Here is a 22,778-nt window from a genome sequence, read left to right on the forward strand (position 1 = left end):
TGGAAGGTTATCAACTGGAGCACAGACAACTTTTCAATAACTGTACCACTGAAGAAAAAGACATCCCCTCCCCCATTAACTACCAGTCGTCTCTCAGGAAGGTTTGGGGCCTCATGGGACCCTCCCCATCCATGATGAAATGTTAAAGGGCCCAGTCATGCAAAAGTCTTGTACAAGTAACCACAGATGCCATGTGGATGCAGGGTCTATATCACATCCAGAAGCTGCACAGGCCCCTCATCCTCTGGCTCCATAGATTCGTCACCACCCACTTCCACATGTTCCCTGAGGCTTGGGGAGGGGGGGCGAGTATAGATGTCTCACAGTGGGCAGAGCACGCCACTATCACTAATCCTCAGCACTTTGGCCAGTTATGAGTTCCTGCAATAACTGCCATCCATTCCAATAAGAAGCTTCTCTGATGAAGGTTGTCTACCTTATTTTTTGAGACAGGGTCTCTTACTGAACATGGATCTTGCCTATTCAGCTATATTGGCTGACTGTGAGCCTCACGGATCCTTCTCTCTTCTTCCTTAGTTCTGAGAATACAGGCACATGCCCTCCACACCCATTTTGTGCGTGTGTGTGTGTGTGTGTGTGTGTGTGTTGTTGTTGTTATTTGTTGTTATTGTTGTTGTTGTTGTTCTTTGTTGTTCTTTGTTGTTGCTTTGGTTTGGGTTTTTTTGAGACAGGGTCTTCCTGTAGTCTCAGTTGGCCTGGAACTCACTGTAAAGACCAGGCTGGCCTCCATCTTCCAGATGACGTCTGCCTGCCTCTGCCCCGAGTGCTAGGATTAAAGACATGGCTGCCACTCCTGGCTGTTTTTTGTTTTTCAATATAGGTGCTGGTGATTGAACTCAGGTCCTCATGCTTTTTGGGCAAGTGCTTTACTGACTGAGCCATCTCCCCAGCCCTGTTTTTCTCTAAAGCCTATTTGGTGAAAACTTAGCTGTGGGCTGTATGTGAGGGTTAACCTGTGGGTCAATAGGAAGCATGTATGAATCCCATAGGAAATTATGCTCATCGTAGAAACTGAGACTTGAGATCAGTTCTAACAGTGACTATTCATAGGTCATAAGATAAAAGTTCTGCTATTATCCCTATGAGAGTTTCCATTGTTGTTGCTTATATTTGCATAGCTTATGATGAGTATACTGGTAGAGATTCTTTTGAAAAACTGTCCTTGCTGATAACCTAGGTCACAGAGCAATTTTACAAAATTTATATCATGTCTCAGCAAATGGGAAAGGAGGTAGCCAAAGATAATTGTGGTCCATATATAGCTCCTGCGTCCTTTTTCCCCCTCTCAGATTCCAAGAGCTAGACTTGAGCACAGAAGCCTTTTTCTACTTTGAATCTGTAAAAGAGCAAGAATGGTCCATGGCTGTGGAGAGAGGTTTGCCTTCTAAAGCCAAGTACAAGAAAGTAAGCTGTGCTTTATTCTTTTTTTCCAGTATATGACTAAGTAGAACTCACTGAGAGTTATTCCATTATCTGAACCTCTTCCAAAATAATTGATTAATCACATTCTTCCCTATATAAAATACTGGGCTATAAGATACTAATCTCTCAGTTATTTCTGAGGAAAAAAATTTCCTTAAGATTTATGATCCTATATTTTCATCACTTAGCTTTTAGGAAAAAAAATTTATTGTTCTTGCAATAATAATTAAGCCACAATAATTACATATCGGCTAACTGATCTGTCTATTCCATAAAAGTTAGAGATTGTCCACTGAAATGGCCAGAATTAAATGCTTTAAAAAAAAAGAGCAATATGGGGACTAGAGAGATGGCTCAGCAGTTAAGAGCACTTGCAGATGACCCAGCATTGTTCTTCAGCACCCACATTGCAGCTCCAACAACCATTCATAACTCCAGGTGGTCCAACACCCTCATCTGGCCTTCTCAGGCACTGCATGACTCAGATACACTTACATGTAGTCAAAACACTCATACCCATAAAATAAAAATAAATAAAATTTTAAAGAGAAAAGCAATATGAATCATGTGGGATACTTAGACTATGCTTCAGAGTCAGAACAAGAATAGAAGTGTTGCGGGATTTAAACAAATTGTAAACTTTGTTATAAGTCATGAATAAAGTTGATTTTAGTAAAGTGATTTAATTTGTTGATCTTTAGAAGACATGTTGTAGAGACATTTAGTTCCTAGAAGAATTATTCTTGTTGTTGAGTTGCCATTGTAAGCTCTCTAAAAGGAGGAATCCAATTTTATCCTATGTCTTTGAACAGTTTATGCAGATAATGTAATTCCTGAAGATGTTATTGCTCCTTAGTTCAAGTTCACAAGTTAAATATAATCAAAACTAAAAGGATCACTGTTTATACATTTAAATTTCTTAGACAATGAGAAATCAGAAAATAGGAAGGGGAGATAAAAGGAAAATCTGGGATAGTGTTTTTTTCTTTATTATTTAAACTTTTAATTCACTCTTAGTACAAAGTATTTTAAAAAATAAATCTAAGACTAGGGATGTGGCTTAGGTAGAGTAGTTGTCTAACATGCTCAAGGTCCTGTGTTTGATACTCAACACTAAAAAAGAGATGCAAAGCCAGAGAAAAATGAGTCACCTCATTGTCCTTCAAAGCTTTTGACTCTTATTATTAGTCAAAGCAAGATTAGATTTTTCCACACAGAATTTTAGTTTCCACTTTAGGGGGTCCAATAGGAAAGAAGAGGATTTGGATTCAGATTTGGACATTAGTATATCATTTTGATAGACCAGTTAGTTCTAGGAAGTTAGCTGTGTAGCAGACAGTGACACTCACATTACCCTTTGTAATTGCCTGGAACTCATAGGTGCAACTAGTCCGCTTGGTGGGGATGATGCTTCTTATATTTGCCAGAAAGGATCAGTGTCGGTATATCCGTGATATTGCTACAGAAACTGTTGGAACTGGAATCATGGGGAAAATGGTGAGTTACATTGGAAATTTACTTGATTATTGTTTATATCCATGTGAAATTCAGTTGCTACTTGTGTGTACTAACTGGGTGATTACTCTTGCTAACAGGGTAACAAAGGTGGGGTGGCTGTGAGATTTGTATTTCATAACACTACTTTCTGCATCGTCAATTCCCACCTGGCTGCCCATGTGGAAGAGTTTGAAAGAAGAAATCAAGATTATAAGGACATCTGTGCAAGAATGAGTTTTGAGGTCCCAAATCAGACCCTCCCACAACTAAACATCATGAAGCATGAGTGAGTGGTTAACTCTTCATGGCCTTTGAACAGGTGGTATAAAAGTGATTAAATGTGGTGAGAAGCTATAGAGCTGTGAAAAGCAAAGGATTACTATTTTTGGATTGGGATCACAAAGAAAAGATAATTGTTTAGAAATAGCAGGTTCATCAAGGCAGAGAAATTAGATTTGACATCAGAAAATAAGGTCAGTTGTATTAATGGAGCTTCTAAAATAATGCTGGAAGAATCTTCAAATTAGAGCCAATTGTTTATAAAAATTGAAATAAAGGGCTGGAGAGATGGCTCAGTGGTTAAGAGCACTGGCTATTCTTCCAGAAGACCTAGGTTTGAATCCCAGCACCCACATGACGACTAACCAGCTGTCCATAACTCCAGTTCCAGGGGATCCGACACCCTCTTCTGTCCTCCACTGGCATTGCACGACACAGGTGCACTTACCTACATGCAAGCATAACACTCGTACACATAAAATAAAAATAAATCAAAAATTTTTTAATTGAAATAAAAGTGTTCACTATATGTATGATAAAATTAACAGTCATGCCGGGCATGGCAGCACATGACTTAAATCCCAGCACTCGAGAGGCAGAGGCAGGCAGATCTCTGTGAGTTCAAGGCCAGCCAGGTCTACATAGCAAGTTCTAGGCCAGCTGGGGCAACAAAGAGACCCTGCCTCAAAAAGACAAAAAAAAAATTAACAATCATATGCTTTAAAATCCTTTATTTCTTATCTTTTACTTCCCCCATTCAGTCCTTCTCTCCAAAGGAGACTCTTTAACATTTGGGTATTTATCCCTCTAGATCTGTAGTATCTAACCTGGCAGCCAGTAGCTGACTAATGGGTATTTGAGGGTGACTAGTCCAAACTGAGATGTCTATAAGCAAAAGCTATATTGGATTTCAAAAACCTCTTGGAGAAAATGTAGGATACCTCAATTTTTAAAATATTAATCACATTTTGAAATAATCTGAACATATTGGGTTAAATAAAATTCATTATTTTTACTTTTATATTTTAGATGCAGCCACTAGAAAAATTAAAATAATGTTGTGACATGTATTGTTTCATTGATTGGTGCTCTTCTAGATGCTTCTCTGTACATATACAAACACACATACTTGTTGTATGAGAACATATTGTCTTATTTATCTCTTTCCAAGTTTGTATCTGCAGATCTACATTATTCTGACTGTAATTATTAAAAACAGGGATGGCAGAGATAGGTCTGTAAAAAGATGGAAATTCGTAATGATAGAACAGAAATCCATTGAGGAATGAATTGGGGGTGATAGAAAATGATAATCTATAAAGAAATAAATACAGGTCTCTGAAGTTCTGAGTGATTTAAAATAAATACTGTGAGGTGAGGATTAGTGGTAAATCAAAAGACGATAATTTAAGAATATTAGAATCTGTAAGAGATTAAGGGAACTGGGGCTGGAGAGATGGCTCAGCGGTTAAAAACATTGGCTGTTCTTGCAGAAGACCCAGGTTCGAACCCCAGCACCCACATAGCAGCTAACAACTATCCATAACTCCAGTCCCAGGGGATCCAACAGCCTCTTCTGTCCTCCGCACAGGCATTGCATGACCCTAAAAAGAGATTAAAGGAATTGAGGAAAGACTAGGGAAAGAGAGTGGTACTGGAGAGTTTCCATATTGTCTCAACAATTAGGATCATATAGAATTTTTCCATGGTGATAAAGTCAAGGCCTTGAAATTTATGCTCATGAAATTGCCCCAGCAATTCCAGAAATTTATTTCCCCAGGATTCCAAAAGTTTCCTGTTGTCTTTGAGAGCGGTAAAGTTTCTCATTGGGAGCTTGAAATGACTCCCAGTGGATGCATTTCAATGTAGTAATTTCTGGGTCTCCTCAGCACATCTCAAGGCCTGACACTAATTGGAGACTAAGGGTCCCAAGGCATGCCAGTTGCTTTTTTCCTGGATCTTGGACAGCTGAACTTGAATAGGGGTAGATAAGTTGGCTACACTGGAGAGCCATGGATTTAATTCTCCTAGTGGGCCCTGTCTGTCATTCAGACCATGCAAACCTTAACAGCCTGCAGAACCTCAGGGCTCTGAGGAGGCAGAAAGCATTCAGATTCTTCTCGCCTAGAAACCTGGCAGTCAGCCAGGCAAAATTTTGAAGCCAGGCCAGCAAGTAAACTGCATACTTCTCAGTCCATTAACTCCTTAGCTTCTGAAGCCCACATGTATACTATATTTCCCCATTTTTATTCTCTTTTGTATAGGGTGCCTATTTTCCCATCTATCCTCTAATCCATTCTTTGTCTTAGGGGTTGATAGTACTTCCCCAGAAGAGTTAATTACAGCTTTAAACCCCTTGTCAGATAGTGATAAATGAATCCTTATTAGTAATCTATCCAGTTTCTTCCCTCCATTCTTCTATTGATTTTCATGCTAATTACTGATATTCTAATCTGCACTAATCTGTCTCTCGGTTCTCAGTGTTGTCATTTGGTTGGGAGACTTGAACTATAGACTTTGCATGCCTGATGCCAATGAGGTGAAAAGTCTTATTAACAAGAATGACCTTCAGAAGCTCTTGAAATTCGACCAGGTAAGTGAAGTTTCAATGGCAGAGACTGTTAAAATTATGAAATAGACACATGATTGGCATATCTTATTCATGCTAGGAAGAGATGGGAAGTTCATACTCTCTTACAAAATACTGTGGCTAGGGATGTATTGAGTATATGCAAGATTTGTAATGCATTAATTAAGTGCTTTGGTGAGGAAGATAATGTTGGTGATAAAAAGTAAATATAACATTTAGTAAGTTGTTATCAAGAAAGCAGATTTTTATGCTTGGGCTAGAGAATGGGTGGAGTTAATTGGAGAACACTTCCTGGAGGAAGTGGGCCTTCAGCTATGTTGATGTGGTTTGGCAGATAGAACAGGGAAAATTGTTCTAAGATAACTTGGCAGGCTGAGCCACAGCCTGGAGGTAAAACAGGGGGGCCCTCGAGGGAGACTGGGAAGCTAAGAAAAGACATTTGTTGGGGATGAATAATCTAATGGGAACTGATTGATAAGTTAGAGTGAACTGGTGTTTAGCTGTTGATGTTAAGACCAGTGGAAAAGGCTGGGAAAATGACTCAGTGGATAAAGTGATTGCTGTACAAGCATGAGGACTTGAGTTGGGATCCCTAACACCCACATAAAAAGCCAAGCATTGGCATCTGTATCCCCAGCTCTGGGGGGTGGAGACAGGTAGATCCTGGAGGCTTGCTGGCTAGCTTAGCCCAAACAGTGAGCTGATTCCATGAGAGATCCTGTCTCAATGAGGTGGAGGGGCTGGAGAGATGGCTCAGTGGCTAAGAGCACTGGCTGCTCTTGCAGACAACCCAGGTTTCATTCCCAGCAATCACATGGTGTCTAATGACCATCTGTAACTCCAGTTCCAAGGGATCCAATGCTGTCTTCTGACCTTCAAGGGCATTGAATGCATGGGTACACTTACTTACATGCAGGGAAAACACTCATGCACATAAAATAAAAATAAATAATTAAAAAAAAATAAAGTGGAGAAGCAATTGAAGAAAACATCCTGACATCACCTTCTGGCCGCCACACATTCTAGCACAGACAAGTTTCTCTCTCTCTCTCTCTCTCTCTCTCTCTCAACAACTGTGGAAAAAGCATTGATTATATAACATTAAGACAAACTCTGAATAGGGCATGGTGGCATAAGCCTTTAATCCCAGCACTCAGGAGGCAGAAGCAGGCATATCTCTGTGAGATCGATGCCAGCCTAGTCTGCATAGTAAGTTCCAGGCCAGCTATGACTGTAGGGAGACCCTGTCACACACAAAACAAAAAACAACAACAAAAAGAGACAAACTGATATTCAGGAAGCCAGTCGCTATGTATGTAAGGCAGTAATATTGGTCTCCAGACCTGGTAATTTTTATTTTCACATGTTTATTTTTCTTTTTGAATTAAAATGTCAAAATGAAGCCTAGTCTGACCTGGAACTAGCTGTCTGACTTATGGCTGGCCTTGAACTTGTGATCTTCCTGCCTCTACTTCTTTAGTTCTTAGATTATAGGCATGTACCTGTAATCTTGCTCTTGAGTTTTTATTTCACCATATAGATGCTGACCAATAAAAGTGAATGCTTGCTTATTTTATTTCTCTGATTAACACATTAATTGTACACAGTTATGGTTTGTAATGTGACATATCAGCACATGTATGCAGAGGACAGTAATCAGAACCAGCTTCCCAGAGCCGAGGATGTAGAGGACACTTTCGTAGCCTGTGCAGCAGTGCTCTGGGTTCCATCTAAGCACCATAAAAACCCTCCAGCTTCCCTTTATGCATCCTAGCCCCTCCATCACAGTTTCCAGTAATTACTATTCTACATTCAGGCTTGCATTTTTGACTTTTATATCTGAGGGAAATTATGACATTTGCTTTCTGTGTCTGATTTATTTCATTTAACATTAATTATCTCTATTCCACCCATTTTGCTGCAAATGACAGGATTTTATTCTTGTTTGTGGCCAAATAATATTCCACTGTGTATATATACCACACTTTTTTATTCCAGTCATCTGTTAATGGGTACCTTTGTTGACCCCATATCTTAGCTATTTTGATGAATATTGGCACAATAAACATTGGCGTGCAGGTATCTGTTTGGTGTACTGATTCCACTTCCTTTGATTATGTACCCAGAACAGCATGAAAATGCCATGAAAGTAAATGCTTCTTAATGAGGAAAGACAGTGTAATGTTTTGACTTGATTCAAATGTCTTTAAATCCTTATAAGAAGTTTTTGACCTTTAGCCACAGTCAAAATTGAGGTGTTTTACAACAGAATCATTTTTAGAGTAAGCCTTTTTTGGCTGTCCACCTTCATAGTGAACTTAAATGGTTCATTTCTTTGCATTTTTTCCTCTTTACTGCCTCTAAAAAGGGTACAAGTGGGATAACTTTTGAGTCTTATGTAACTCTAGTAAAATATTTTTGCGAATATCTGATATTCAGGAAGCTAGTCCCTACATATGTAAGGCAGTATATTGGTCTCCAGACCTGGTAATTTTTATTTTTGCATGTTTATTTTTTAAAATAACTTACAGGGCTGGAGAAATGGCTAAGTGAGTAAAAGTACTCACTTCATGTTTGCTTTGTAAGCATGAAGACCTCAATATGAATCCTAGTACCCACATTAAAAGCCACACATGGCCACATGCAACTGTACTCCAGCATCATGGGCAGAGAGTAGGGAGGGTGGGGTTTGGGGTTGAGACAGGATGATCACAAGGGTTGGCTGGCCACTAACCTAGCTCCAGGTCCAATGAGAGACCCTGTCTCAAAAGAATAAAGCAGAGAGTGATAGAACAAGACACCTAATGTCCCCTCACACCTCTACCTATGCATACACAGACATACACACCTGCACATGCACATGCTTGTAAAACACACAGACACAGACACACACACACGCACACATACACGCACTACTCATAGGTATACATTGACTCGTTTTTAGATTTTATTTTTAATTATGTGTGTGTGTGTGAGTATGGGTTTGTGTATGTGAGAGCAGTGCCTGCAGAGGCCAGAAGAGGGTATCAGATCCTCTGGACCTAGAGGTAAAGGTAGTTGTAAGCTGGCCAACATCAGTGCTGGGAAATGAACTGGAACCTCTGGAAGATCAGCAGTTGCTCTTAACCACTGAGCCATCTCTACAGCCCACATTCACTTACAGTGTAGAAAAAAACTATACACACTAAAATTGGTCTTGGAAATTATAGTTTCAAGGTCTGTGGGCTTTTTGTCTTAAATTGTGCTAGATGGTTCCTGCCCAGTTCTAAGCAATGCAGAATTATTCTCAGTTCATGTTTCTATTTTGTTCTGGCCACAAAGAGCAATAGAAAAATTTAGCAATGTGTTAATACTGTTTTCTGAAGATGAGGTCAGATGTTATGGGGACACTGACATTGAATTTAAAAGGCAGAAAAATCTTACCTATGTATTCTCTCACAGTTGTAAGAGCTATAAAACTGAATACTTTGGAAGGGAACAGTAGCTAATCAGCCTAATCATCACTCATGTTAATACAATGTTATTGTGCTTATATGATGTTTCTTTCTATCTGTAGTTAAACATTCAGCGCACACAGAAAAAAGCTTTTGTTGACTTCAATGAAGGGGAAATCAAGTTTATCCCTACTTATAAGTATGACTCTAAAACTGACCGATGGGATTCCAGGTAAAGTGAAAACAGCCTTCTCACAGAAGAGCTTGAGACTTGTTCTTCCCTGCGTCCTTCTTGGTCCCTTCTAAAAGGCTAGGGATTTGTTTAGATTATTCCGTAAATAGAGACAAAAACCTATTCAGTACTATTACTGAAGGCTTTAATTGTTAAATATTCAAAGTAAGTGTATGTTAGCAGAGTATTAATTATATGTCAGGGCTGGTGGTATTTTATGAACTGCCTGCAATACCTTGTTCCTGTCACCTCTGTAGAGTGGCTTCGAGTTTTATTTTCCCAACCTTCCCCTTCTCTGTTGTCTATTGCTCTCTCCTCCCGTTTCTCCCAAACTGCTTCTCAGCTGTTTTCACTTCATACACCAGAAGGTGAAAACAAAGAGCCATAAGAAGTTTTTCTAGCATAATAATTCTTGGTCCTGAGAACACATTAGAATCCATTGGTGAGGGACTGGAGAGATGTTTCAAGGTTAAGAGCACATGCTGCTCTTTCAGAGAACCCAATTCCAGCTCCAGGGCATCTCACGCCCTCTTCTGGCCATCATGGTCACCTGCACACATGTGCATATTCACACACACACACACACACACACACACACACACACCTGCATACACATAATTTAATTTTTTTTATCTTAAAAAAAGAAATCCTGGGCTGGAGAGATGGCTCAGAAGTTACTGACTGCTCTTGCAGAGGACCTGGGTTCAATTCCCAGCACCCATATGGTGTCTAACAACCATTCATAACTCCAATTCCCAGGAATGTGGCACCTTCTTCTGACCTCCGTGTGTATTGTACAACACAGGTGCAGTTATATACATGCAGGCAGTATACTCATACACATTTAATAAAAAGAATAAATGAAATATTAAAAGTAATTTTTAAAAATTTTAAAAAGGATCCATTGATAAGCTTTTAGAAGTCCTGGTGTCTGGGACCCACACATGCTTCCCTGGAGAAGGCAGAATTACTCCCTTGGAGTCCTTTTGACTTCCTAATTTCCCCAGGAAAGTAGCCTTGCAGGAATTCCTTGGTAACTGCTTGTCCTTTACCTACTCTTTCTTTGTTTTCTATGGTTGCCTCGCTGGCTGAAAAACTTGAAAGACAAAGAGAATCCCTGGGCACACTCAGCTGCCTCAGACTCTGAGAGCTCTGGGGGGAGGGGTCTATGTTCCTGTGTTCCCAGGGAGCCAGTCAGCAAGTGGAAAGGCACACTGATGGGCCTTGTTTACTTTGCCTTGTTCCTCCCACCTACTGATAAGGAATATTTGGGTCACCTACTAGATCAGGTGTACAGGGGCATGCCTTATATTAATGAATGATGAATAGGTTTATCTTTCTCGATATTTTATGGCCTATTCTGTAAGCAGACTTGCATGCATACATGTTAGTTCCTCTCCTTCAGAAGAATCTAGATTTGTTCATGAAAGTCCAAGTTTAAAAGAGAACACTTTACTCTTCTCCGGAGATTAAACCCAGTCTATGAATACAGGATTGCAGTTTGGGACTCAATTAATCTATTTTACAGTGTACAGTACGATTAAGTTCATAGAGCAAAGGAACAGCAAATGTTAGAACAGAATCTTGACCTTATAAGGATATTTTACAAAGGTACTATTATATTTCCCCTGTGGTGACACTGTTGAAAATACAGACCTAAATTTAGGAAACCCGCTTATTCACTCATTAGATAATTATTTATTAGGCACATACTTTGTACAAGATACTTAGTGCATGGGGTTCAGTGGCAGACAGGCAGACACAGACAGTATCAATGCTTGCAGTGTAGGGAAGAAGATGGGGTCGTTCCAGAAGGGACATTTAAGAGAAGGGCCTAACCCAATTTCAAAACCAATGTGTATTATAACATTCTTGTGTACTGTGTTCTGTTTGTGACTTGTTTCTTTATTTACAGTGGGAAATGCCGGGTTCCAGCCTGGTGTGACCGAATTCTTTGGAGAGGAGCAAATATTAATCAACTTCATTACCGGAGTCACATGGAACTGAAAACCAGTGACCACAAACCTGTTAGCGCCCTATTCCATATTGGGGTAAATACTTCTTTGCTCATTTATTTTTGTGTTAAGTAGCTATTTCTGGAGCATTGTGTTGACACAACACAGGTTAGTAATCCAGCGAGCCATAAATGTTCTGTAAACAAATAAATATTTGCAGGTTTGAGAGGTTAGTGCCTTCAACCTTCCCAAATGTCCTTCTTAAATCTCTTCCTGTACCTGGCTTTTCACATACAGGTATCTTATGCCACATAGGCAAAGACTGATCAGAATATGATCAAACCTATGCATTACCTTAGGAGGTATAGTCACATCCCTTCTACATGGAAATCTTCCTTTTAAACAACATACGTTTTATGTTTTTCTTAAACTTGGTTCCATCCTGGGCTGACTTTATAGCTGGCTATTTAATGTTTTGCCTCTATTGTGAATAGTTTTTTTCCTATTGTATTTTTTAGCTGTGTTATTAGTGTGTAGATTATCTTACAATCTTCTAATTTACTACAGCCAGTATATTTCTAATATTTCTTGTGGGTTTTCCACACTTGTGGTCTTGTAACCTATCAGTATATAACTAGTATAGTGCTTAATAGGATGAACTTGATAGTCAACTGCTTGGATTTGCATTGCACGTGAGCCACCTTTAATTGTGAATGTACAATTGATTGGCTGTCCCTATGCTTCAGTCTCCTCCTCTACAGTATATCTACAATGTATACTCATATTGGTTTCTACTCATGGAGATTAATGAATTCATTCATGCGAAGGGCACAGTGTGACAGATTTTTTGTTGTGTATTTCAGTTTGGGAGTGGGTGCTGATATAGGTATCATCAGTGTGTCTTATCCAGGCTCCTCTTTTTTTGTTTCTTTAAAATTTTTATTTATTTTTATTTTATGTGTATGAGTGTTTTGACTGTATGTAAGTGCACCCATGTTGTACAATACCCACAGAGGCCAGAAGAGGGTGTCAGATCCCCTGGAACATGAGTTACTGATGGTAGTTACTCATGTGGTGCTAGGAACTGAACCTGGGTCCTCTGCAAGAGCAGCATGTGCTTTTAATCAGTGAGTCATCCTCCAGCCCCTCCTTTCTGCTTTTTTAAAGAAGAATGACTTTAGGGTATTTCCTTGAGAAATAAAATTAGGTCTTCATCTTAGAATATATCTTAAGTTTCTGCAAGGCAACCAATGATTTTGTTTTTTGTCTTTTTAGAAATTTTGTGTTGCAGAGTTGTAGTTTTTGATTGTGATGCTTGGGATCAAATACAGGATTTTGTGCCTGTCACTGAACTATACCCCTAACCCCCATTGTGAAATGTTAACATAATGGTGATACTAACCTTGTGTTTGATTCCTACCATTACATATAGCAGTCAGTAGCTTTGTGCAGGCAAAGTGTGCACATCATTTATTCCCCCATAACAATGCTCACCGAAATATTTCCCATTTCACAGATGAGCAGATGAAGAGCCAGGGAGTTTGAAAATGGCTTCTTTGAGAGGTTCAACTAGAAAGAAAGCTGAGATTCAAATCCTAAGTCTGATTAACTCCTAATTCTCTGCTCTTTCCACTATTCCAGAATGGCTTAGTAGTTCTAATGTACTTACTGACTAAATATGTCTTCAGAAACTGCTTTTAACCCATCTGATTGTACTTGCAGGATGTCTTCTTCATTTGAATCTTCTTAATCCATTTCAAGAGGATATCTCTTCTCAAACACTGGCTTCCGTGGTTTAATCCATATGCTTGGCTCTTTTGTTTATATTTCTTTTCTGAACCTTGAAATATTTTTAGTACTCCACACACATTAATCCTGAGCTCCCAGTGGGATATGATTAATTTTTTGAGGGTTCATTATATTCTGCTTTTCTGGTTTTTAATGATTGCAAATTGTATAATAATTTAAAAGAGCTTTTGGGGGGAGCAGGCTAGATGACTTAGTGGGTAAAAGTACTCTCCATTGAGCCTGATGATCTGAGTTTGATCCCTGAAATCCACATGCTAGAAGAAGAAAACTTACTCCTGCAAGTTGTCCTCAGACCTCCACAAGTGTGTCATGGCATGCATGCGTGCATGGATATGCATGGATACACACACACACACACACAGAGAGAGAGAGAGAGAGAGGTACAGGCACATGCACACACAAACACACACAAAATAAACATTAAAAATTAAAATTGATTTGTCTTTAAAATAAAGATCTAAGTGGAATTTACATATAAGGCTGATGTTCTTCAGTAACTGTCATGTCTGAGTTTCAAATTTGCCTACTTCCCAGCCAGGCCAACACCACTTATGAATATTTGTCTTTCTAAACTAGTATCATCCATTGAGCCTTACCTGGTGATGAAAATGTCCTGTATCTGTGCCACCCAGTTTAGTGGCTTCCACCTACAGGTGACTGTTGAACACTGGAAATGTAGACAATGCAGCTAAGAATCGAATTTTTAACTGTTTAACGTGTAGTAATTTAAATGTAAATGTCCCTGTGTGGCTAGTGACTACCATATTAGATGATATAGTTCTAGACTTCTGTATATGCCTTTCTGTTTACCCATAGACAAAATACTTTTGCATGTAGGTGTGTATATTGTAAATGGTCTCATACCATATGTATTAATCTGAAATTTGCTTATAATGTTTAATAGCTCTCAGAGAGCTGTCCATGTTACTACATCAAGATCTAACTCATTGTACTTTTTTTCTGAATTCCCAATGTTGGAAATTTTCTTTTCTAAAATGAATGTATCAGGTGGTAAAATTCTTTGGTTTTTCTCTGTGTTATTATCCTTGATGGCCATTAAATAGTGTTAATCCACCAAGAAAAGTTATGCTTTTCTTGAGTAACCACGTCATAGTTTGGACTCTTAGGCATGCCATGATTAGAGGCTTTAAAACCCTCATTATACTTGAACCACCATTGGCCCCAATGACTGTTAGCGAAGGAGCCAAATGTTGTACAGCCAGTAATTTCCGAAGAATTGCTGTGGGCTGCCTGAGAAAACTCAAGCTGAGTTTTCTGCCCCTGCATTTGGTTCTGTGGTCTATTGTACTGGTTCTCAAATTCTAGTGGAAATAACTAGTGTCTGAAGAACTTTGAGAAAAGTATGGAGATCTGAACCCCACCCCTCAAGATTGTGATTGGTAGGCTCGGGCACCTGTAATTTTAAACCTTAGCCAAGTTGATTCTGTTGCACACCTGGTCTTTTGAAAGGATCCATCCACATAGTGCTACAGAGCTCATCTCACCTTTGATTTTAGCTATGTCAATGAGCAACTTAGTTGATCTTCCATATCTTTTGTTTATTGAGTTTTTGTGAATTTCATACAATATATTTAAATCATATTTAGATTCACCTCCATTATCATTCCCTTACTACCTCCCGGCCAATTTCATGTACTGCATTATATATAATATACATATGTATTTATATATTATATATAATATACATACATATATATGCCTATAGAGTCAAATTTCTGTCCCTAAATGCCCTTCAGAGTGGGTCCATCAACTGGAGCTGGGTCAACCTACCAAGAGTCTCACCCTTACAACTGCCGTCTGTTACCAATAGTTCCTTGGTCAGGGTTGGGGTTTCTTACCCACCTCCCCATATCTATACTGGGATTTTGTCTGGCTTGAGCTACATGGGACTTGTACATACCATCACCATTGCTGTGAGTTCATATGAGTAACTGCCTAGCTGTCTGGAAGACTCTGTTTCCCTGTGGTCATTCACTACCTCTGGCTCTTGCAATCTTTCCACGCCCTCTTTCATATCTTGATTTTCTCAACTGTCAGACTGTTCCTTGCTTTTAAGCCTTTGCAGTTGTGAAAATACTTCTTTAATCCCAGCACTTGGGAGGCAGAAGCAGGTGGATCTCTGTGAGTTCAAGGCCAGCCTGGTCTACATAGTGAGTGCCAGGACAGCTGGAGTTACAGGGAGACCCTGTCTCAAAAAAAAAGTAAAGAAAAACTCACAAAATTTTGTGAAAGTGTAAAAGTCATCTTAACCTAACACTGTGTATAGTTTGGACCCTGGAAGGACTAAAGTGATCTATCCTCAGTACAGTTATGGCTCAAATATGTTTAATAAACAAAGCCCTCCCCTGTCTATTTGGCTCAGGTATTTTCAGCATCTGCTTTTAGAACCTTTGCTGTCTGTATACATGAATCTCCTTCAACATGGACTTTGCGAAATATTCTACCATGGAGAGGAAACTGAAGTCTCAACATAAAACTGATATATTCCTTATGCTAATTTGTGATATTAGTCTGTATGAAGTTGTAATATTTAAAAATTACAACTATATCAAAAAGTTGGAAATGCTGTGCCAACTGAAAGATTTCTTTTTTAATTTTTATTTTTTGTCTTTTTGAAGCAGGGTCTCCCTGTAGCCCCAGCTGTCCTAGAACTCACTATGTAGAGCAGGCTGGCCTTGAACTCACAGAGATCCGCCTGCCTCTGCCTCCCAAGTGCTGGGACTACAGGCATACACCACCACACCCGGATCTAATTTTTATTTTTTTATCTACTAGCACAAATGACTTGTTGGTTGTCATGGTTTTAGTCTATGATGTTTTGTGTTAGTCTTTTTCTAGAATGGCCGTAAGCTCCATTTACTAACACTGTACCTTGGCTGTTTGTTATCTGAATGATGCTCTGATTCCTGGCTGTGCCTAGTAACTAATGGATGTAAATACTTTAATCATATTTCTGCAGTTCCACTACTCTATTAAAAACAGCTATCAATATATTTTAACCCTATCATTTTATACAATGTAAGAAATCATTTTTACCACAATATTGTCATCCCACCAAATAATTTATCAATGGGGCAAGGAAATAGTCTTTTCAAAAATATACTGTTAACAAGTTTCTTTTTTTTTTTTTTTTTTTTTTTTTGAGACAGGGTCTCCCTGTAGCCCCAGCTGTCCTGGAACTCACTATGTAGACCAGGCTGGCCTTGAACTCACAGAGATCCGCCTGCCTCTGCCTCCCAAGTGCTAGGATTAAAGGCGTGTGCCTTCACGCTGGGCTAGCAAGTTTCTTAACTTAAAGATTTCACTTTTCCAGAAATTTAGCCAATTAATGTTACCTTTTCCTTAAGGTGTATGTTTCTATAATGCTTATAAATTTAGCTTGTTTGTTTAAGTGGCTTTTAAAATTTTGTTAGTGACACTTGGAGACAGACCAGTTGAGAGCACACAAGACTAAATAAAGATTATTTTCTTTCAGGTGAAAGTTGTGGATGAAGCAAGATACCAAAGTTTTTGAGATCATTGTTCATACCACACTTTATTGTAGATGATTTCTGTAACAACCCATTTTCAATTACTATATAGTCAAAGAGATAAGCTAGGAGTGTGCGGAACTGAAAATAATGTTCATTCTCTTTTAGGTGAAGGTTGTGGATGAACGGAGATACCGGAAGGTCTTTGAAGATATTGTGCGCATTATGGACAGGATGGAAAATGATTTCCTTCCTTCTTTAGAACTCAGTCAGAGGGAGGTGAGCAAAAATATATGGGCTCCTGTCTACTGTCTTTTGTAGGTAACACAAGGGAGACTGTGTTACTCAAGAAGATATCGCGGTTAAAATCATCTCTACTGGTGTCAGATTGCCTCTAGTCTAGTCCCAGCTTTGCCAAGTAGTAGATGCAGAGCCAAAAGAGGCACCTTACTTACCCTCTCAGACCTGCAGCTTCCTCTTCTGGATTAAGTGGCAATTGTAAGGGTTACATGAGTAAATACATGCTAAGCTCCTGGACAGCACCTGGCACCTTCTCAGTCCTCATATTTGCCACTGTTCTGAGGGAACAGAACTTGGTAACAGAATGAGCACCCTGGACCAAGATCATGTTACCCTTAGGATCCCATGAACAATCAGAATAGCTTAGATAACAATCAAGAGCCACCTATCACCTTCTCTGCTGGTGTTAGTTTAATAATGTATGAAAGTCGATGATGTGAAGTTGTCTCAGTCGGTAAATACATATGGCAGTTACGTAACTGGTTGATCATTACCTTATTCTTTATCCATATCATCTATGGAATACTCTAACTGACTTACTTCCCCTACTAGTGATGCATGTCTGTGTCTGTCTGTTATTCCCCAGTTTGTGTTTGACAACGTGAAGTTTCGGCAGCTACAAAAGGAGAAATTCCAGATCAGCAACAATGGACAGGTTCCCTGCCATTTTTCTTTCATCCCTAAACTTAATGACAGCCAATACTGCAAGCCATGGCTTCGAGCTGAACCTTTTGAGGGATACTTGGAGCCAAGTGAGTTTTCCCTTTACCCATGTATCCACTTGCCACAGACCACCTCACTAGGCTCCCACCACCTTGATTTAACTTCTTGTTTTCTAACCACATGTCTCTCACCTTTACTGTCATTGTATTGGTGATAGCACTGTTGTGTGTCCCATCTCTTCCCTGCTTGTTGCTTGGTGACTGCTTTTTAGAGGACATTCATTCTGTCAGTTCTACTCCTTTTGCTGGTCCACTGGAAGTTTCTGTGTTACAGTGTACCATCTCTTGCATTTCAGATGAGACTGTGGACATTTCTCTTGATGTATATGTCAGCAAAGACTCTGTGACCATCCTGAACTCAGGGGAAGATAAGATTGAAGATATACTTGTCCTTCACTTGGATAGAGGCAAAGATTACTTCTTGACCATCAGTGGGAATTACCTTCCAAGTTGCTTTGGGACCTCTTTAGAGGCTTTGTGTCGAATGAAAAGACCAATCCGAGAAGTTCCTGTCACCAAACTCATAGACTTGGTGAGAAGCATCCTAAGGCATAAACCTTCTTTACATATAATTTGCACAATTCGTCTTCATTATTTCTGTACTTTTGTTCTTCTTCTGGGGTCAGGGGAACTGACAAGTGATGTGGAAGAATGCCACTTTGTCCTATCACTACTTTGATTAACTTAAGCCTACGAGGGAAGAGGAGACAATAATCCATAGCTACCTCTTGTTGGGACTATAATAGATAATACTGTGCTTCCAAAGTAAGATTAAAGGTTCCCCTCTCAAAGCTCTAATGCTTATTTGTTAAGCTCATCATAACCTCAAGTCACTTCCATATAAATCAGTGTGTGCACTAAGTGTAGTAAGTGCACCATGCAGTATTATTCTCATTCTGCATATGAGGAATCTGAGGCCCAGAGGGATTCATCTGCCCATAGTCAAGTAAGTTAATGACAGATCGCTCACCCAGATTTTCTGACTTGTACTCCAGTATTCTCTCTACACTATATCAATTCACAGTAAAGCTTTGTTGCTTCTGAGAGCACAGACCTAGCTACAGTAGAACCTTCGAGAAATTGCATCATAGTCCCTAGTTCCCCTGTCCCCTGCCCCCCCGCAATTCACCTCTCACAACAGAATCTCAAGATGGAGAGCCTATCAATCTTCATTTTATTAACATCCCAGAAGATTTTTTTTATTCTTTTGAGACAAGGTTGTATGTGACCCAGGCTGGCCTCAGACTCATTGTGCAGCTAAGAATGACCTTAGACTTCTGATCCTCCAGCCTCCACCTCTCAAGTGTGCGATTCGAGGTTTGTGCCACCATGTCTGGTTTATGCATTGTTGGGGATCAAAGCCAGGGCTTCATGCATACTAGGCACATACTCTGCCTACTGAGCCACAACCCCGGGTTCCAGATGGCTATAATGTACACTGAGGCTTGATGTTTACTTATGTGACTGAAGAAAGGAAAAGAAAATTATTTCCTCCCTTTTCTATGTCAAAATAATATATCAATATTCATATGACAGAAAAGTATATTATTTTCAGTAAAAACTTGATTTATAATAAGTTCATCCTATTAAGAACTTTTTCTGTAAATGCAACTGTTCTTGAATTAATATGTAGGATGGGACTACAAAATTTTATTCTTTTTTTCCCAAAGAAAATGAAGTTCAACAATAACTGAACATTATCATTTGTGTAAGTATTTACTTTGGTCTTTTGGCCCAGCCAGAGCAAGTGACTGTATCATCCAGCAGGGTGGGTTAATCCAGGGAGCAGACTGCTGGCTTGTCTGAGTGTGATCTGTTCCACTGCTGTGCAGTTGTACCTGAGACTCAGATAGCAGATTAAAGCACTTAGCATTCTATTTCTTCCCCTGAAGCTCTGATTGAGGGTTTCACCTTTGTTTGAAAGAAAATAATTTTCTTTCTAACAGAAATTCATATCCTGCCATTCTGAGATTTCTCTGAATTGTTTTTCTTTTCCCACCATACTCTTGTTTCTCAAATTTAGTGTTTCACCTTTTAGAATACATTTAATGTGATTTTTTCTACCTCCATCCTTTCGTCTCAAACACTGCTTCCTAGCATTCTTTGCTCCTAGTTTTTATGAAAACCATAAAATGTGTGAAAAAAAAATCGAAGAAAAATACAGTGAACTCCCACATGCTTTAGATGCACACGATTTGTCATACCATTTTAAATTAAGTGGTAGTGTATCAGATATTCAACACTAAACACTTCAGCCTATATCTCTTAGGAAAAAGGACAAACTTGTACATACATGCAACACCATTATTGCACTTGGAGGAAACAGTCATCTGTAGTACATCTAATGTCTAATTTATATTCATATTTTTCCAATTGTGCCAGTAATTTCTTTATAGCTTTAAAAAAAACATGCAATCTTGGTTCATGCAGAATACCTGGTAAGGTCTTTGTAGTATCTTTCCAAGTACAGCAATTCTCCATTGCTTTCTTTAGTGTCATTTGCTTTTTAAGAGTCCAGTACAAGGGTCTATCATTTCCTCAATTTTTATAGCTACAACTTCTTGGTATTTTTTAACTTATCTTTACGTACTCTCTCTTCACCTTTGATTTCCTTTAAAGTAGGCCATAGCTTATTTTTGTTAAAGTCTATAGCAGCATTATAGCATTCTTTGCATATTTTTCCATATTCTGTGACTAGTCAAAAGGGGCTCAACCAGGTTTAAAAGGTCTTATTCTATATAAAATGTATTGTCCAGCAATTCTACTGCATTTATCCATAAATAGAAAGTAGCTAAAACCCATCAGAGGAATCAATGGCTCCATAGAAAGTCCTGTTCCTTCTTTAGTGCATAATTGACTCAAGGTTAAAAAAAAATAGAACCTTGGAGAATTGCTGAGTCTGTATTAATTTTATTATTTTGTAGTATTTAGAGTCTTCATTCTTTTAATAGTTTGTTACATTTCAGATTATTTTTAAATTTTATTTTATGTATACGAGTGCCCACAGATGTCAGAAGAGAGCATCAGATTTCCTTGGAACTGGAGTTATAGATGGTTGTTAACCCCCCATGTGGGTGCTGGGAATCAAACCCAGGTCCTCTGCAAGAGCAGAGGCTCTTAACTGCTGAGCTAACTCTCCAGGCCACATTTCAGTATTGTTAAATTACTATAGCTCATTGATGAAGTTCTCCATATTGTTGTGAGGCAATAGACGGGAATATAAAATCATCAGTGCCCCATTCTGAGCACCTTTCCACTTGTTTCAAAACTCTGAAATATTTCTTGAGGTCTCATATTCATTCATGCTTTTTCAAGACCCAACAGGATATTTCAAACCCCACAAGTCAGTGACATTAATATTGAAACATGTCTTCTACTGTCTTATGTGCTGTAAAATCATGGTGAATGCAGAAATGAGTTCAGTGCATAGTCTGTGTGTCCATGTACTCTTTCAGAAAGATTCTTGTGTTATGCTTTCTTCCTACCACTGGCACAAGTCCTTTTCTTTCTTCTAAGTATCCTCAATAACAGTAACTCTACAACTCCTAGAATAGTTAAGATTAGCATAAGAGGGAGACAGATGACAATTATTTGCTATTATAATTATTTTTATTTTATTTTTAATTCTTTTCCATACTTAAGATCCATCTTTCTACTTTATGAAATAACATGTTAACTAGCAAATAATTAGCAATATTTATGTAGTACATACTGAATATAAAGTAGTTTGGAGTTTATGTGGCTTTCTCTAATTTATTGATCATGAAAGTATACTTGCATGTACAGTATAGCTACATTCTAAACCATACTGAATAGAAAGTTTAGAGATAATTTGAACATTAATGATTTCTATTGACTAATGTCCGCTATATTTGGTAAGTCAATATTTGAGGAAATGAGTGTTATAAAGAATGTATTAACAATTGAATTCTTTCCTGCACAGTTTCTCAGGTCCTTATACACTATAAAAGCTTATTGATTGACCAGGTAATCTCAGTAAAATCAATCTCAGAATCAGCCTATTTTTACCTTAATGGATATTTGATGTTTATAACACTAATGTGATCTAGAAATAAGTTCAGTACATAAGAATAAAGTTAGAAAAGTGATTTGGGGTTCATCATAGATGTTTCCTCCGATACACAAATACATGTTTCTTAAGTACTCTGAGTCAATTCAGAGTACTTAAGAAACATGTATTTGTGTATCGGAGGAATAGGCTCTTCCAGGAGCAAGGGACATCTTGAGTAAAGGATGCAAAGTGAAAGGGAAAAGAACATATGTGGAGAATTATAAGATTTTCCTGAAAGGAGTGAAGGGGAAAGAGATGTGTGCGTGTGTGTGTGTGTGTGTGTGTGTGTGTGTGTGTACACATGTGTGCATGTGGAGGCCTGAGGTTAATGTCCAGAATCATCCTCCATGGCTCTTTCACCTCATTCATTGGGGCAGGGTCTCTCAGTGAAACCCAAATCTTGACGATAATGCTAGTTTTGCTAGCCAGCTTGCTCTGAGGATCCCCTGTCTCTGCCTTCCCAGACTGGAATGATAGGTGGGTCATCACACCCACCCAGCATTTACAGGGTTCGTGGAATCTGAACTGTAGTCATCATGCCTGCACAGTTCTTTTAATTCTTTCAGAGTTTTCTCTTTTATTCATTCTTCATTTTGGGGGTACTGGGGCTGGAACCCAAGGCTTCATTCCTGCTAAACAAGCATTCTACCATTGAGCAGCACAGCCTGACGACCCACTAACTTAAAATACATTTTTTCCTTGAATTGGATAGATGGCTCTGCAGTTAAGGACACATACTGCTCTTAGAGAGGACCTGAGTTCTGTTCCCAGCACCTATACTCAGATATCTCACAACCACCTGTAGCTGTAGCTCCAGGGGATCCAACTCTCTCTTCTAGCTCTGAAGACCCCTGCACACACATGAATACACATAAATAAAAATTGTTGGGGGCTGGAGAGATGGCTCAGTGGTTAAGAACACTGGCTGTTTTTGCAGAAGACCCAGGTTCGAAT

At 38.9% G+C, this 22,778-nt stretch overlaps 1 protein-coding gene across 2 annotated transcripts in view; it reads left to right on the forward strand.

Annotated features, from left to right (window-relative positions):
* Ocrl (OCRL inositol polyphosphate-5-phosphatase) overlaps positions 1 to 22,778 on the forward strand; it is a 58,192-nt gene that overhangs the window by 22,541 nt on the left and 12,873 nt on the right. For both annotated transcript variants that reach the window (XM_029560411.1, XM_029560412.1), the window contains exons 10-18: positions 1,311 to 1,425; positions 2,824 to 2,940; positions 3,039 to 3,226; positions 5,701 to 5,812; positions 9,366 to 9,475; positions 11,391 to 11,526; positions 16,899 to 17,009; positions 17,617 to 17,782; positions 18,049 to 18,284. In XM_029560411.1, coding sequence (XP_029416271.1) covers positions 1,311 to 1,425; positions 2,824 to 2,940; positions 3,039 to 3,226; positions 5,701 to 5,812; positions 9,366 to 9,475; positions 11,391 to 11,526; positions 16,899 to 17,009; positions 17,617 to 17,782; positions 18,049 to 18,284 — 1,291 coding nt within the window. The remainder of the gene's footprint in view (positions 1 to 1,310; positions 1,426 to 2,823; positions 2,941 to 3,038; positions 3,227 to 5,700; positions 5,813 to 9,365; positions 9,476 to 11,390; positions 11,527 to 16,898; positions 17,010 to 17,616; positions 17,783 to 18,048; positions 18,285 to 22,778) is intronic.

This window comes from Nannospalax galili, unplaced genomic scaffold, assembly GCF_000622305.1.
Source record: "Nannospalax galili isolate Female #2095 unplaced genomic scaffold, S.galili_v1.0 scaffold371, whole genome shotgun sequence".
NCBI lineage: Eukaryota > Metazoa > Chordata > Mammalia > Rodentia > Spalacidae > Nannospalax > Nannospalax galili.